The following is a 16,047-nucleotide window of genomic DNA, read 5'->3' as shown; positions in this document are numbered from 1 at the left end:
CAAACGTCCGTACGATGACAAATTTAAAAGAACACGACCTAGTCCTGAAGGGACTGCCCTTGGGTAGGTGGGGATGATCAATGATCATCAATGCTCCATACTCTACGATCAAATTTATGTGATTGTCAAATGCAAAGTTGATGCAGATGTGACAGTGATATTTGTAGTCACAGAGAAATTTTAGCTTTAGTTTTGCTAGCGTCATTTGTGAGCGAACCTGCATACGAGAAAAATTTGGTTGTCGCTGCATTCTAACCCCACCGGCATCAATAGTTAGAGTCACTAACATACGTGAGCGGACAACCGTAGAGCATTCTAAGGTCACTCGCGTGCGTGAGCATATACCCGTAGCATTCATCTTTTCATATTTGCTCGTTGTCGTCGTGGATCCGTGTCAAGTCTGGAGTAGTAACTACTCTGTTAGAATAATGCTGATGGAATAGCTCGATAATTACAGGGGTGACGGCTAAATTTTGAATTTTCTGGTTTGAAAGAAACCATTTATTTTGAATAATTTAAATTTGAGATATTAATTATTTTCTGGCAAATGACAAATAAAACTGAAATCTTTCAAATCACAGAAGTAAAAATAAGAAATTAAAGACTGCAAAAGTAGGAACCCAGAACTTCTATTTCGGTTTGTTTCTGAAGATATCAACCAGTAGCTTCAACGAGTCATACTTCCAAAGGAGAAATCAAAAAACACAAAGATTAAACATAAAACTTAAGCTAATAAAACTGGCAGAATGGCCTTGTCGCCGTGATGTTTAACGGAGAGACATGGGACAACTCTCAAGGGTTTCCAGATGCCGCAATAAACGGCTCTTAGGTCTTCCATTGCTGCTCACATTCGATCAGCTAGGTACTTCGACAAAGAGTTGATAGGCTTCGGAGAATCAATATGTTCCACTCCGCGGCGCTTGATCTTGATTCGTGCAAGGTAGTCCGCTGTAATCCAGGCAAAGCTCAACATCGCCACATTTCCAGCAACATCCGGCTCTTGCAAATGGATTGATCTTTTCACCCATTTCGGGTGGTAAGTCACCTGGTACCATGCCGATGCCTTCTGTTCATACAGTATACTCTTCTCATCATCAGTAAGAGATTCAATATTTGGATCCCTGTTCTCAAAAATTAGCCTGAATTCTTTTTTAAGAGCACCGTAGGATTGCTTCAACCGCTCCTTCAGCTCCCCTTGCTTCTTGCTGTTGGATTTGGGGATGGACCAAACATGCCCAGTAACAATCTCTTCTTCTCTCTTAACTTTGTATTGCCCCATTAGACCCTTCACCTGGCCATCATAAGAGCACTTTTTCTCCCACGCGTCAGCTATAAAATCAGTGGCTCCAGGAATCTCCAGATCCATATCATATGGGATGTCACCAGGAGTATAATTCAGCTCCAAAGAGGTTGCCATTTCTTCGTCATAAGCATCTCTAATGTGGCGATATAGTCGCCCCAAAATTTTAGTTGACTTGTACGTCTGGTGCTCCTCCTTCCCCATGAAATCAGGGTACATCTTCGGCTTTAGATGTGCTGGCAAGGCAACAGTCTTTCCAGTTTTTGGAAAATCAACTGCTAATGCTGCATACTCAGCTAATAGAAGGCAGTTCTCATCCATAGCCCCATAATCACTACGGTCAGCATGAACCACATGTGCATTGCATATAGCCCCTAAGTTCTCATTCACCATGTTTTTCGCAAAAAAATTTATAATATCCTGCGGTATAAACATAATGACGGTAAGAGAATCAAGAGATATCCATGAAAACTTTGGGACCGAAATAAAATAGTGTAAATCAAACAAGAGAACACAATTTATTTAGAATGTAAACCTAATAAATGAAGAACAAACCACGAAGGAAACATCGCTTGATTCACTTTTGGACAATACGTCATAATTCTGCCACATCTTGTTTATATAACCTTTCTATCAATGGATTAAGTAGAAGAATGGTTATATTGTACAAAAAAGAAAACCCATTTGCCAGGAAACTTCACATTGACAATTGATGTTGATAGAATATAAAACAATTGTTAACATGCATTTCATGTTGCTAGATATATTGTAGGAGTGCGAACATAAAATTCTGTAGTCCACATCATACCAGCTTCAACTTCTAGGAATAACACTAAACTGAAGAAGTTTATGACACGCATCCTTAATAGTACAACCATAACCGAAATGGTGGCATCAAATGTGTTTCCAGGGAATTAGTTGATAGAAACTTACTCCTATAGAGCATAAAACAAAACAACTCTTGTGAGCATAAACCAGACATGATATCAGACTGATGACACTATCAACTCTAAAAGAAAATTCACATATCTGATAGACATGCAGTTTTATTAATCTTTGTTGTCGAAGCATGCAAGATAGTGAAAATGCTGTTTGTCTAAGAAAAGAATGGCATATTGTCCATTATAGAAAGCAAGCATGGAAAGAGAAGACAATTAATCATGTTCCAAAATATTCACAGAATCTTGGAGACAACCAATGAAAAGGGCAAGTAAGTACCATCTGAGTTATAGGACGCCCATGAGGTTTGGCTTCTTGAGGATCATACATCATAGGAGTCCAGCTCTTCTTACTTGGGGGAATAAGATCTTCATCCCAAGTAACAAAGTAAAGGTCCCCATCGAGGTCACTTCCAGAAGCTTCATTTGTGTGGGGCCTATCACCCTTCTGAGGGAAAAGAATGCAATCATGCAAGTGGCGTAACTCAGGGGCATCAACTGCTTCAAGAATCCTTATATCTCCGGGATGAAGGCAAGGATTCTTTGCTATCACAACAAGCCCCTTAATCACTTGAAGATTCTTCTCAATCTTATCAAACCTAGAGCCATGATTGGCAAAACAATTCTGTAGTGACGGGGTAGACACTTGGACAAAGCACTGGCCTTGCTCAAGTACCCCTAGCTCATCTAGACATCCCATAAGCCATCTTCCAGAAGGAACAAAAATCCTAGCCTTTTCCCTAAGGCCCCAAAGCTGAGCGGCTCGTATACAGGTTAACATGCCCCGTAGATGAGGTTCTGTCTGGGGCTTGAAACCAGCACTCAGCATTATAGCTGCTGCATTTCCTTGCTCAGCGCAAGAGCCAGTGAGAACATCAAATGCCACATCTGTGTCCACAAGCATCCGGTTTAACTTTAAAACCATTCTCTCCTGCTTTCTCCAGAATATCTCATCTGGAACATCTAGTGCAGAAAGTAATGTGATGATCTGCCTGTTTAGAAAACCCGGCTGCAACCTAGTCCAAGAACAAATTTCCAGTATAGTATGGCATGACTTAAACTTGTTCATACTAGGCCTTAAAGAAAGCCGGTACCCATCACCATTGGATGGCCAACAAGCCACAACCCCTTTACAGCCAGCATATCTTATTTGATATGCACAAGGTGGATCTCTGTCGAGTTTCAACTTCTCTGCGACTTTCATTGCGAGGTCAGGAGTAATCTTACCAATCCCATCAGAAAAATCATACTCATTCCTCTTGATATCTGGAAGGTCAAAATTAACTTCACTTAATGGAACGTCTACCGTTGCATATGTAGAAGAAAAGCATAGGCCCATCCTAGCAGCACATTTAGCAATATTTTTGTTGGCGAACTTTCCCATCCATTTTTTGATGTCAAGGATAGCAATGTTCATGTCTTCAGCAAAAAACCAGGCAGAACGATCCTTCAATTGATTGGATGAGAAGGCCAAGAAAGAGTACTTACGACTACACAAGTAAAAGCCGTCAGTCAAAATTGTCTTCACCCTTTTGAATACATTTGTTTTCTGAGGAGAGGCGTTCGTCATAATTTCCTTCACAATAGGAGCAACATAAGAGTTCAGAACATGAGAGTTGATTGTCTGCATACCTTCATCCATAAAGGTAACCCTTAAGAACCGATCAGCAACTTCCTTATACTTTCTAAGAACCCTATTGGAAAGTTCAACCTCTGGCGGAAGACAGTAGGCTTTAGTTGGGGTGATAATCAACCTCCTAACTTCAGAAATGTCATCCAATCGCTTAGGATCCTTGAAAAGCTTGGGGTTCTTCAGCAACCAATCTTGAACAACTTTCAGTCTCTTACAGGCATCAAATTCTGGGTGCTTGTAAGTGCACAAGTGGTTCAATGCAGCCACATTGACCTCCTTTGGTTGGCTCCTCAGTAAATCAAAGAAACTGTCCGACAACTGGTGCTGATTAAAAATGCCCTTGTGCATTACTGCATTAACCAAGAACATTATCTCAAACGAAATATCATCCTTATAATGAATACAGAAGAAAGGATCCGAAGCAGGCATTCCAAAATCAGGTTCGTTTTGAACCTTAGGAGGCCGTTTGAGGCAAACCTCCCGCACCCTGTGTTCTCGAAGATAATCCATGGTCCTCTTCAACTTTGCACCATGTCGGGGGGGTATTGAAACTCTGTAGCAATTACAACGCCCAATAGCCCCACTAGGAGTAAAATCCGTGGTTCTAATCCAAGGATCATCATCATCCAACAGATTAAATGGGACTGATTGGTCAATGTCATCATCAGCAGTTCTATACGAAACCCAGGGTGATGAAGCCAGCCGCAACAGAATTACATGATATGCAGTATCTGTGTATTGCTTGATTTCAGAAACGTCTCTTACCAAGAACTCTACCATAAAATCGCATTTAATGACTGCATGCTTCTTTATCCCCTTAAATGAAAATGCAGTGTCTCTGGTAAAACAAAATTTGCATGTTCCATCAAAAGGATCCACAATAAAGTCAACACCATAAGTGGGTCCTCTCCAAGCGACAAAAAACTCATCTTGACGAACTAAACTTCCAATGTCGACACATACATCAGATAACTTGAATGGAGCTTTATCCCTCCTCCTCCTATTCAAGAAATATGGATTCTCAGGACCCAAACTTACTTTCAATGGTTCATTGTTGTAAAAGAGTTGAGAACGCCCTGCTGCATCCATAGCAAAAGTTACTGACTCAGGCATGGCAAAATGCACAAATGCATGAGGCTCCACCATGATATAATCATTTGTTCTTGCAATATTTGAAGGATCAATGAGCTCAAAATTTGGAAAGGACTCTTGAGGGGTCCAAGATGTTTTCAACCTGCACCTATATACAAGCCCAATTTCATCTTCCAAGTACGTTACAAGATCGCTTGCCTTCACATGTCTACCAAATCCACCAAAACTAAGTTGAGTTACCACTGTGCTAGTTTCACTTGCTTCAGATTCCATTTTCTCTACAAATATTCACTGTCTGACACAAAAGAAAATGAAAAAAAAACCAGATCAGTAAGCCTGATACAAATGAACAAACATGTACTTGAGCAGAATCAGCAACATAGATTAATATTCACACAGTAATTCAACCACCAAAGTCACCATCTGGTAACGAAGAACTCAAAAAAGGGTCCTCAGCAACATGACCAAGGAGGATGGGAAAATTATAATCATCTGTTTGACAAAATATAAAGAAATATAACACAAAAAATTGTGACAGACTCGTTCACGAAATCCTTGCTGATCGGAAAAGAATGTTGTGCACAAACCCAAAGATTAAGGTTCCAATCAATCAGTAAATCAAACTGAATGGAAGAATAGCGAACACAATACAAATCAACAATGTGGTTTGGGGTTGGGTTTTCCACTCAAAGGAAAAGACGGCAAGTGAGATTGGAAGCATAAATGGGTGTAAAGCAAAACAAGAACAGTGATCAATATGTCTGGTTTAGTGGTTTGGGGACAGGGCTTCCACATGATGGGCACTCCCACACCTTCCTTGTGTATCTCATAGTTCAATACACGCATACAAGACAGAACGCAAAGTATTGGCGAAACGTCGTGGAATTCAAAACATCATATGTTACCAAATGAAGAACACTGAAAACCCATTAACCTCAAATAATTGAAATCGAATAAAAACTCCATCTTCCTCTTAGCCCCAAGACAGCGATCTAGATTCATTAACCCCAACTAACAAAAATACATGATTGTTCGTTTTCGATTAATCTCCTACACTTTTGTAGCAACATGATCAGATTCATCAGAACAACAAGTTCCATTTTTTGCTCAGAAAACAAAGCAAACTGAACAAATTGTGATCATATACACCTATAAAAACCAAACTCAATTTCCACTGTACGGACTTAAATTTTCTGAGAAAACTGCATCCTATTAGAAAGAAATTCCATTTCATTGATGCATAATCACAACCAGAAATCTATCAGACCGTGTACATACAACTTTTCCCCCACATTTTCTCGGCAAACAAACACAAATGAACAGAAACTGAGGAAGAAAAGCAGCACTGACCTCTTGAGTTGGAGAACTCGGAGCGAGACAATGTGAGAGAGAGAGAGAGAGAGAGAGAGAGAGAGAGAGAGAGAAAGACTGAGTGTGAGCTGTGTGCCTCGGTGGTGGAATGTGGAGAGGTTTATGAATGAATGAAGGAAGCGTGATTTTGCGGTCTTGTGGCTTTTTGGCTCGCCTTCTTGAAGAAGTTCCCGCTTTGTGACTCTGACTAGAATGGAAAAAGGAAAGGGCAAAATTAAAGGAAGAGTAAATGCCGGCTGTGAAGTGTTCGATGAATTGTCACATTGAAAATACTACTACTTATATCCGACCGGTTTCTACAACTGGTGTTTCGGTCAAATAATATAGGGTTGTGCTATTTCCACATCTTTTTTTTACTATATACACATCTTTTTAATTTGCGGTAGTCGGATCGACTGAATTAAAGAAAATCAAAGGGCAGAAATTAACAAAGGATGTGTGAGAAGTAAAAAGAAATGTGTGAATAGCACACCCCATAATATAATATTATATGTTAAAAAACGTAAATGTAGTATTGTTTTATTGTAACCGAATAATTTAAATTGCGCTTATTTCTCTGAGTGAGAGGTCTTAGTTCGAATCTTGTGGATGATGAATTCAATATCAAATTAACTTGCTCATTCTATGCTTTAGTTGAACTTCTTCTCTCCTTTGTGTAAATTATATCGTGTACTAAAAAAATTGGGGTAAATATCAATTTACTATCTTCATGTTTCGTGGTTTTCAACACTTAGTACATCAAGTTTTTTTCGTCCCATAGTCATACTTAAAGTATTAATTTTGGGACAATCTCATACATCTGTTAGTCAAACTGTTAAATTTACCGTTAACTAATGACGTGGTGTCTATGTGGACAATGATTGGGCGCCATGTGTCATTAAGGGTCCACGTGGAATTTTTTTTTTTTTTTTGAGAAGGGGTTCAAAAAAACAAAAAAACAAAAAACCGAAACAAAGCAACTTCCAGTCTCTCATCCTTCCTTCCTCCCTTCTCACTTCTTCCTTGTAAAATCCCAAAAACAAAGTAACTCTCAAACCCAGAAACCAAAAATGGAGAAAAACCAAGATTTTGCTTTGGCTTAGATGAAGACATCAGTGGCAGAAAGATCTTCTTGAGGGTTTGTCTAAGGCGGGCTTGGGCTCTGATTCCGGCGAAGTAGGCGGGCTCGAGCTCTGAGAAACCGAGACGTTGTCGAGGAATATCACAGCGGTGGGAAATGGGTGGTGTAACGAAGAAGATCGGGTCGGGGTCGGGATCTCTTTAATAAACCCTAGAAATTGGAGAAAAGATCGGGTCAAGGTCGGGGTCAGTACCGGAAACCCTAGAAATTGCAGAGAAATAGGGAAAGATGCTTTCTCTCTTTCGTATTCAAAATTGGGAAAAGATTGAATCTTTGCTGGATTGGAGAATGGATGGAGGTACAAATATAGGAGAGATAGAGGAGAGAGAGATGAGAGAGGAGAGAAAGGTAGAGATAGAGATGAGAGAAAGGTACAGAGAGATGAGAGAGATAAGAGAGAGGTAGATAGAGAGATGAGAGAGGAGAGAGAGAGGTAGAGAGAGAGGGGGAGGGAGAATGGAGGGAGAGAGGGTGCGGGGGTAGAAGACAGGTTTCGGAGGTAGAGAGGGGAGGGATAATGGAAGGAGAGAGGGTGTGGGGTAGAAGACGGGTTTCCTTTTTTTTTTTTGGAACCCCTTAAAAAAAATCCACGTGGACCCCTTAATGACATGTGGCGCCTAGTCATTGTCCATATAGGCACCACGTCATAAGTTAACGGTAGATTTAACAGTTTGACTAACGGATGTATGAGACTGTCCCAAAATTAACACTTTAGGTATGACTCTGGGACAAAAAAAATTTGATGTACTAAATGTTGAAAACCACGAAACATGAGGGTAGTAAACTGATATTTACCCAAAAAATTATGTTTCTCCTTTTCAGAATTTCGATAAAAACATTTAAAATTTGCACAAAAAAAAAATGTAAGTGATTAGAAAGTTAATCAAAATATATTTTGAAAAACAAACAATCAAATAAAAAATAACTAATTACCACATGCGTATATACCAAGAATCTCTTTCTTAAAAAATATACATATAATAATTGTAACCTTTCTATCTCATGGGGTATCACTTTGTCCAACCATAGTTAAAATTCGTTTATTTTGATGTTATCATTTAAATATTTTTATATGTGTAACAGTAATGTTTGTATCATACTTAGGGCTTCCATATTTAGACCTCGTATAAATACTCGGGGGACTCAAATGTAATTATGTAATAAAGGAATGAGTAAATATGTAATAAATGAGGAACCCTTATTCTATAAAATGACTCCTCACTCTCCTCATTAGGGGAGGCCAACTCTTAAGCCTGAAGCCCCCTCACCCTCTCACATCCCCTCTCACATTACAGAGTTTCTCCCTCACAATCATCTCAGAGAAATACAATATCAGCGTGGACGTAGCCCAAACATTGGGGTAAACCACGATACATCTTGTGTTATTTACCTTTCATGCAGATTCATGGTTGGATTTACGTTGTTCCAAAACCCCTCCGGTTTTGTGCATCAACATTTGGCGTCTTATGTGGGAATCGACACAAAAATTTATGTCGGTTATCTTTCATTTTTTTTCACCTCCGTCGTGAATCTGCAAAAAACCATCCAAAAACCCATTTTTCTCCCCATTAATTTCCCTGCACCATTACCCACCTTGGGGCTATCCTCTATTGGAAACCTAACTAAAGTACCGATTCTTTTGCTCTACACCACCAGTCAAAGATTCAGATATTCAGAGATTCAGAGACCAACTATCTCCTCTGCTTTCAATAGGTTGTTAAGAGTACTAAGAAGCTTTACGCTGTTATGTTGGACATTGTGGGTCCTGAGTTGCAAGTCGCCAACAAAACTGGGAATAGGTACAAGAACCAGATCGCGTTGTTCTGAATACGGCTGGGTTGTGAAAAAGGATGGCACCACATACCGCAAGGGATGCAAGACATCTCCAATGGAAAAGGCAGACGCCCCAACAAATATGTTGAAGTGGGGGAACGAGTTCTTGAAGATGAGGATATGACCCACCATCACAAATCTGTTTCTCCGACGCAGGCAATTCCGGTCAGGAAGTTACCATGGAAGACGACTCTGATTTCTTAGCTACCATCAACAACCTCAACGACGCCAGTGACTTGGACCTTCCCGACGCCGATGACAACGTAACTAGCCCAACTCATCGACTCGTTTATGACTCGTTCTTCTTTCCCAAAGTTCCTTCCTTTGCCCATACTCTGCTCGGCGTTGCTGTTGCTAACTTGGTCTGCCAACTTATCAGAGTCCGAGTCGCGAAATTGGAATGCAGGCCGGGGCCAGTTCATAAGGAAGTCGCCGCTTTTATGCTCGACGTCGCTAGCTTTGACTCGGCCGGACAAGTCGACTCAGTCGCAGCAGAAGGAATACGCGTCAAGTCGACACGATGAGGAAAGGGTTTTGATAAGCGAGGTGCTGGTGAGGGACAAGGACAAGAAGAGCTGGAAAAGAATGACCTTTAGAAAGGTTGAAATTTGGACCAAAGTCCTTTTAGATAGTTTCTGATTCGGCGATTGCCAAACATATATTAAGGGATAATTCAAAGGCTTATTCAAAGAGAATCTTGGTTGAAATGCTAGAATTTGTCATGGGGACTGGTCTCATTCCAGCAAACGATGAAATATGGCGCAGATGGTGACGTGCTATAGTTCATTCACCGCACAAATATATTAAGCTCACTGTTCTGCACTCACATGGGAGCGCAGCTGATCTGGGTCGGATGTACGAGTTGTTCAGTAAGCTGAGTCTCCACCTCCGAGTCAACTTGGTGGGGTATGATTATTAGGTTTACAGACAGTTTCTGGTGGGATTTCTTTTCTTATCATCGTCTACTAGGAAGGATTCTTTTGATCATGGCTTTTAACCGACCACCAAATACTTTTATTATTATATCTTCTCCATGACCAAAATACTAACGATGACAGCTACCGGCCTTCGTGGCCCATCATCTCAAAATGGGGAAAAGCAAAAACAGAGAAGGGAAAAGAAAAAGAGAAAGCATAAAGCAAAAGAAGATAAAAAGAAGCAGACATAATTGCGATGGTGATGGCATGCAGAAAAGGGAATTATAGGCGTGACCCATTGAGCAGAGGGTCGGATTTATTTTTGAACGATGTAATTTATTTTTCCTATCTTTTCGGATATATCTGTATAAACCCCATTATAGGGTAATAAAAAATAACGTCAAGCTCAAAATAATGGGCTGGAGTGTTATGGGGAGGGCGAATGACCATATGCCCAAAAGAGCCAAGCCCTATATTATCACCAACCAGGTGATCAAAAGTACGCCCAGTATTCCAAAATTATTCGGCACCCTGCCGCTATTATCACCAACCAGGTGATCAAAAGTACGCCCAAGTACTCCAAAATTATTCTGCAGTCTGCCGCTATTATCACCAACCAGGTAATCAAAAGTACGCACAATACTCCCAAAATTATTCAGCAGCCTGTCGCTATTATCACCAACCAGGTGATCAAAGGTACGTCCAGTACTCCAAAATCATACATGAGCATCACTCATGTCAATCATACATAAACATTCATGAGCATCACTCATGTCAATCACACATAAACATTCATGACCATCATTCATATCAACATTCATGACCATCACTCATGTTAACATTCATGAGCATCACTCATGTCAACATCCATGAGCATCACTCATGTCAATCTAGCTTCAAAAGCTTCATTTACAGAACTCTAGCTTCGAAAGCTTCATTTACAGAGTTCTAGCTTCGAAAGCTTCATTTACAAAGCTTCAGCTTCGAAAGCTTCATTTACAGAACTCCAGCTTCAAAAACTTCATTTACAGAGCTCCAACCTCAAAAACTTCATTTACAAAGCTCCAACTTGCAAAGCTTCACTTGCAAAGCTTCATTTACAAAGCTTCAGTGCAGGGTATACAAATACCGCCTTCGAACAACCGTCACTTCGGCCCATACATGGATTCAATTTGAAATCTCCAGCCAACATACTCTATTGACCGAAGACTTGAGGGACTACATTATGTACCATATATTGGGCCTCAACTGGGCCTCATGAAAAATACTTGGGGGACTTAGCCCATTATTTATGTATTGAGGAGCGAGCCCTTATTCTATAAAAGGGACTTTCTCACTTTCATTAGAGAGCACTCACGAAAAATACTTAGGGGACTTAGCCCATTATTTATGTATAGAGGATCGAGCCTTTATTCTATAAAATGACTCCCTCACCATCATTAGAGAGCATTGCTGCCAGCTGAGCAACCGCCTCGCCGCGAGCACTAACTCTAACCCATCATTTTTGTAATGAGGAACGAGCCTTTATTCTATAAAAGAGACTCCATCACCTTCAACGCCACAAGCCGAGCCAACCAAGGCAACACAAGCAGAGCAGCCTCGCAACATGTGCTACTTCTAGTTGAGCATCATTTCAGATTGAGCACCGTCTCATATCGAGTGTAAGTTCTAGACGACATCTAGTTACTTTAGCCCACACATGAACTGAATTTCAAGTCTCTAGCCAAAATACTCTCTTGACTGAAGACTTGGGGGACTACTGTTTGTACCATACTCAGGGCCTTCGTATTTAGACCTCGTATAAATACTCGAGGGACTCAAATGTAATTATGTAATAAAAGAAGGGGCAAATATGTAATAAGTGAGGATCCCTTATTCTATAAAAGGACTCCTCACTCTCCTCATTAGGGGAGGCCAACTCTTAGGCCTGAAGCCCCTTCACCATCTCACATCCCCTCTCACATTACAGAGTTTCTCTCCCTCACAATCCTCTCAGAGAAATACAATATCAGTGTGGACGTAGCCCAAACATTGGGGTAAACCACGATACATCTTGTGTTATTTACCTTTCTTGCATATTCACGGTTGAATTTACGTTGTTCCAAGACCCCTTCGGTTTTGTGCATCAACAAGTAACATTAATCAAATTGAGATCGTGAATATATTACTAAAAATTGTTAATATTATATATACATATATATGGATGACTAAATCATTTATAATTTGGTTGGTCTTTTGCACATATAATATCAAGTGATTGAGAAAATAAAAGAATCAATAATTGATTTACAAAATTTGCATAGTTAAAATACGTTAACAGCAAGTGAGTGGATATAACAGTCAACAGTGGACAGATGAGGTGGATAAGATGAAAAGCCACGTAACATTATATTCACAATAATTAATCTTTGTAGTAATGAGGTTTAAAGCTTGACCTCTAATATTTTTATTATCATTGGTATGTTTATATTAAGAGATAAAGGAATAAATTGGTTGTCAATTCGCTATATTTCACATTTGAACATAAGATTTCTCATTTATAAATGAATAGAAAGTCCAATGGACTATAGTTTTTTTTTTATCATCACTTAAATATGAGAAAATTGGAATATTTGTCTTTTAAACTGGCACAATTGAACTTTGGTGTTTGACAAAAAATTCGTGAATATTAATCTCTAAAATTATCACAATATAAAGTAATAATGTTATTGAATAATATCTTTAAAACTTCAGTCCAAAATAAAAGAAATGACGAAAATTCTTAATGAAGTTGCTCAAAAAGACCTTGGATTCGCACAATGAATTTAGGACAAGTTCACAATTAAAACTTACAAAGTTTTAGTTCAAAGATCAAAACTTTTAATTCGACTAAAATTTAATGTTCCATTTGACAAAAAAATAAAAATAAATTAATGTTCCAAATTTTTTTTTAATACAAAAAAGGATAAAAAAATACCGACCAAAAAAAGAAATGAAAGGATAAGATAAAATACAAAGTCCTTAGCTTTCATAGTCAACAGAGGGAATATTCCCCATAACCCACTTGACGAATATTCTAATTCCACTTCTATATATAATCACCTCTCCGTCCTTCTCTCTCCCCCTCTCTCTCTCATCAGACCTCGCACGTCGCCGTTGTTTGCAGAACATCTCGCCGGAAAATTCCCAGAACACTTCGGGCGTCGCGGTGTAGCGCGGGAGCATGAAGTTCTCGAAGAGCCTCGGCATCCTGATCGAGGAGGCCTTGCCGGAATGGCGGGACAAGTTTCTGTCGTACAAGGACTTGAAGAAGCAGCTGAAGCTGATCTACCCCAAAGACGGAGACAAGCCTCCCAATAAACGGCCTAGATTGTCTGACGACGACGACGATCGTGCTGACGGCGAGGGCGGTGAGGTTTCCAAGGAGGTAACGGATTTCGTGAGGTTGTTGGAGAACGAATTGGAAAAGTTTAATGCTTTTTTTGAGGAGAAGGAGGAAGATTACGTTATTCGATGGAAGGTATAATTTCTTGATTTTATTTTGAAATTATTATCTAAGAATACAATTCGGATTTTGGGAATTACGAGAATTAGTTGATAAATTGAGAGATTGAATTGCTGCTTGCGAATTCGGAAATTTTACGTTTTTGTATGATAATTTTGGTTTAGCATATAGAAAGATGGTGTCTTTGATGTATAATATTGAATTTGGATGAAATTGATTGGTTTTTGCATTGTTTTAGGCCATTGTTTTGCTGTAAATTTTGGTTTCAGTAGCAATCTTGTAGATTTAGGTATGTAATTTAATTTGACTAGCCAATTTTGATGTATGTAATTTGGTTGAATTGGTCCCGAAATTGGTTTTCTGTTTGTTTCAGAGCTCCATTTGACTTAAAATGTCGGGTTTTGCAGCAATTGGTACAACCACTTAAGGCATATAAGAACTTATCGACATTATATCAGTGTTGTTAAAGAAATAGTATGATTTGTTTGATATATATCTGTCTTGTATTCCGCAATCCACTGCCCAGAGCACTCATGATGTGTCTATCTACGGAACATGACAAAAATCTTTACCTATATTCGCAACGTTAATTGCCGATGAACTTCTGTGGTCTTTTTTTTTCTTCACATAATTTGATGCAGGACTTTCCTGGCTGCTAATTTGCTAATCCCTTTGTCTCCAATTTGTATATATCATCATCAAATGCACATTTGCAGTTTGTTCTTCAACCCTTTATCACCTGAAGCAGTATGTCTGTATTATAAGTTTGATTAGCTAATTCAATTTGGAAAACTTAGATCACTTTTTTATTAGCTAATTGAATTTGGAAAACTTATCACTTTTCTTTGTTGTGACCGTCAATTTAGTTTTATTGTGTCACACAATTCTTCTATCAGTAATCGCCTTACACAATATGATTAAGGGAGAGCATGACATGCTTCATGCTTTCGATAGTCTTTGGCCAAAAGCACTACTGTAATCATTGGTATTGATGCTTTGTTTGGCATGTTATGATGCACAAGTATTACTCTTTTCTTCGCCAAGACTTAACGACTTCTATTAATGAACTTGCAATTTGCAAATACACTTGGCCCCTGAGTTTTCTATGTATTTCTTTGGACCTGCCAATTAGCAGAAAGTGTGTCCTAAGATACAGAGGCATGCGACTTTGATTATTTTTTAATTTGCGTACTTTCTGGTTCTGATTTTGGAATACAGGAGCTGCAAGACAGGGTAGCGGACGCAAAGGATTCAAATGAAGAGTTGATGAATGTAGGGAGAGAGATAGTTGATTTTCATGGAGAGATGGTTTTGTTAGAAAATTACAGCGCCCTTAACTATACAGGTATACATCTTTATCTTATGTTTGTGTGCAAAACTTGTAAAAGAGATGCGTGGTCTTGAAAAGATTGACATTCTGGTTGTGCACGATCGTGCATGAGACTACCAACTATTGAATCTCTTATTGTTGTAATTGAAAAATAGTAATTACAAAATATAACATGTTTATAAAGGTGTAAAGCCCAATAAAACTCTAACATGGGCGAGTTCAGTTGAATGAATGGCTAATATTGTTAAAGGAACTTATCAATCTTATTTTATTTTTCCTAATTGTTAGAATCTTGAACCGTGCTTTTTGGTGTGTTTTGCTTCCTATTTCCTCGACAGGACTATTGAAGATACTAAAGAAACATGACAAGCGAACTGGTGCTCTAATTCGCCTTCCTTTTGTCCAAAGGGTCATGCAACAACCATTCTTCACTACTGATGTACTAAACAAGCTTGTAAAGGAGTGCGAGGTGATGCTCGATCATGTTTTCTCCAAGAATGACCCATCAGCCCCATCTGAAGCAACCAAAGTGGAAGAACGGTGCGAGTCTACGGCTGTGACTGAAAATAGAGATAGGATATTTAAAGCGCCTACAGAACTTGCAGAAATAAAACAGATGGAGAGCGTCTATGTGAAGCAAACTGTGTCAGCATTGCGTGTCTTGAAAGAGGTACGGAGTGGAAGCTCAACTGTGAGTGCCTTCTCATTGCCCCCTTTGCAAATGAATGTGATGGAAGAGGATTTGAAGAATATGCCTGTTTTAGAACAAGTAGCCAAATAAAGGTTTTGAAAAATTAGGGATTGAATTTCCTTTTGGTATTGAATTTAGACCAATCATAGATACCAATTGTATTCTCATAACGGTGGGATCGAGCCTTTGAAATCCCATCCCTTTTTACCCTGACCACTGTTTGCATGTCAAACTGACGTTAACTCGTGTGAAGATGATTGTCTCCCTATCTGTTAGAATTATCAATTGTTGCCCCCTTTTTCGGTAAATTTTAATTTTTTGTACAAAGTTCCAGAATT

The 16,047-nt window shown here is 39.2% G+C and overlaps 2 protein-coding genes across 3 annotated transcripts; one reads left to right on the top strand and one right to left on the bottom strand.

Moving 5' to 3' along the window:
- Window positions 1–613: 613 nt before the first annotated feature.
- LOC126604609 (RNA-dependent RNA polymerase 6) lies at window positions 614–6,580 on the bottom strand. Of its 2 annotated transcripts, none has more exons than XM_050271896.1 (3): window positions 6,314–6,580; window positions 2,519–5,258; window positions 614–1,720 (listed from the first exon to the last, which is right to left on the bottom strand). In XM_050271896.1, the coding sequence occupies exons 2-3, from the start codon at window positions 5,234–5,236 to the stop codon at window positions 845–847; spliced, it is 3,594 nt and encodes a 1,197-aa protein (XP_050127853.1). In that variant the 5' UTR covers window positions 5,237–5,258; window positions 6,314–6,580; the 3' UTR covers window positions 614–844. The 2 variants fall into 2 exon arrangements, with proteins under 2 accessions (XP_050127853.1, XP_050127854.1); XM_050271897.1 differs by having other exon boundaries at window positions 2,519–5,254.
- A 6,715-nt stretch (window positions 6,581–13,295) lies between these two features.
- LOC126602441 (SPX domain-containing protein 1-like) lies at window positions 13,296–16,017 on the top strand. Its single transcript, XM_050269306.1, has 3 exons — window positions 13,296–13,703; window positions 14,907–15,033; window positions 15,357–16,017. The coding sequence occupies exons 1-3, from the start codon at window positions 13,407–13,409 to the stop codon at window positions 15,797–15,799; spliced, it is 867 nt and encodes a 288-aa protein (XP_050125263.1). The 5' UTR covers window positions 13,296–13,406; the 3' UTR covers window positions 15,800–16,017.
- The last annotated feature ends 30 nt before the right edge of the window (window positions 16,018–16,047 follow it).

Source organism: Malus sylvestris, chromosome 15, assembly GCF_916048215.2.
Source record: "Malus sylvestris chromosome 15, drMalSylv7.2, whole genome shotgun sequence".
Taxonomy (NCBI): Eukaryota; Viridiplantae; Streptophyta; class Magnoliopsida; order Rosales; family Rosaceae; genus Malus; species Malus sylvestris.
This window is presented reverse-complemented; position numbering and strand designations above follow the sequence as displayed.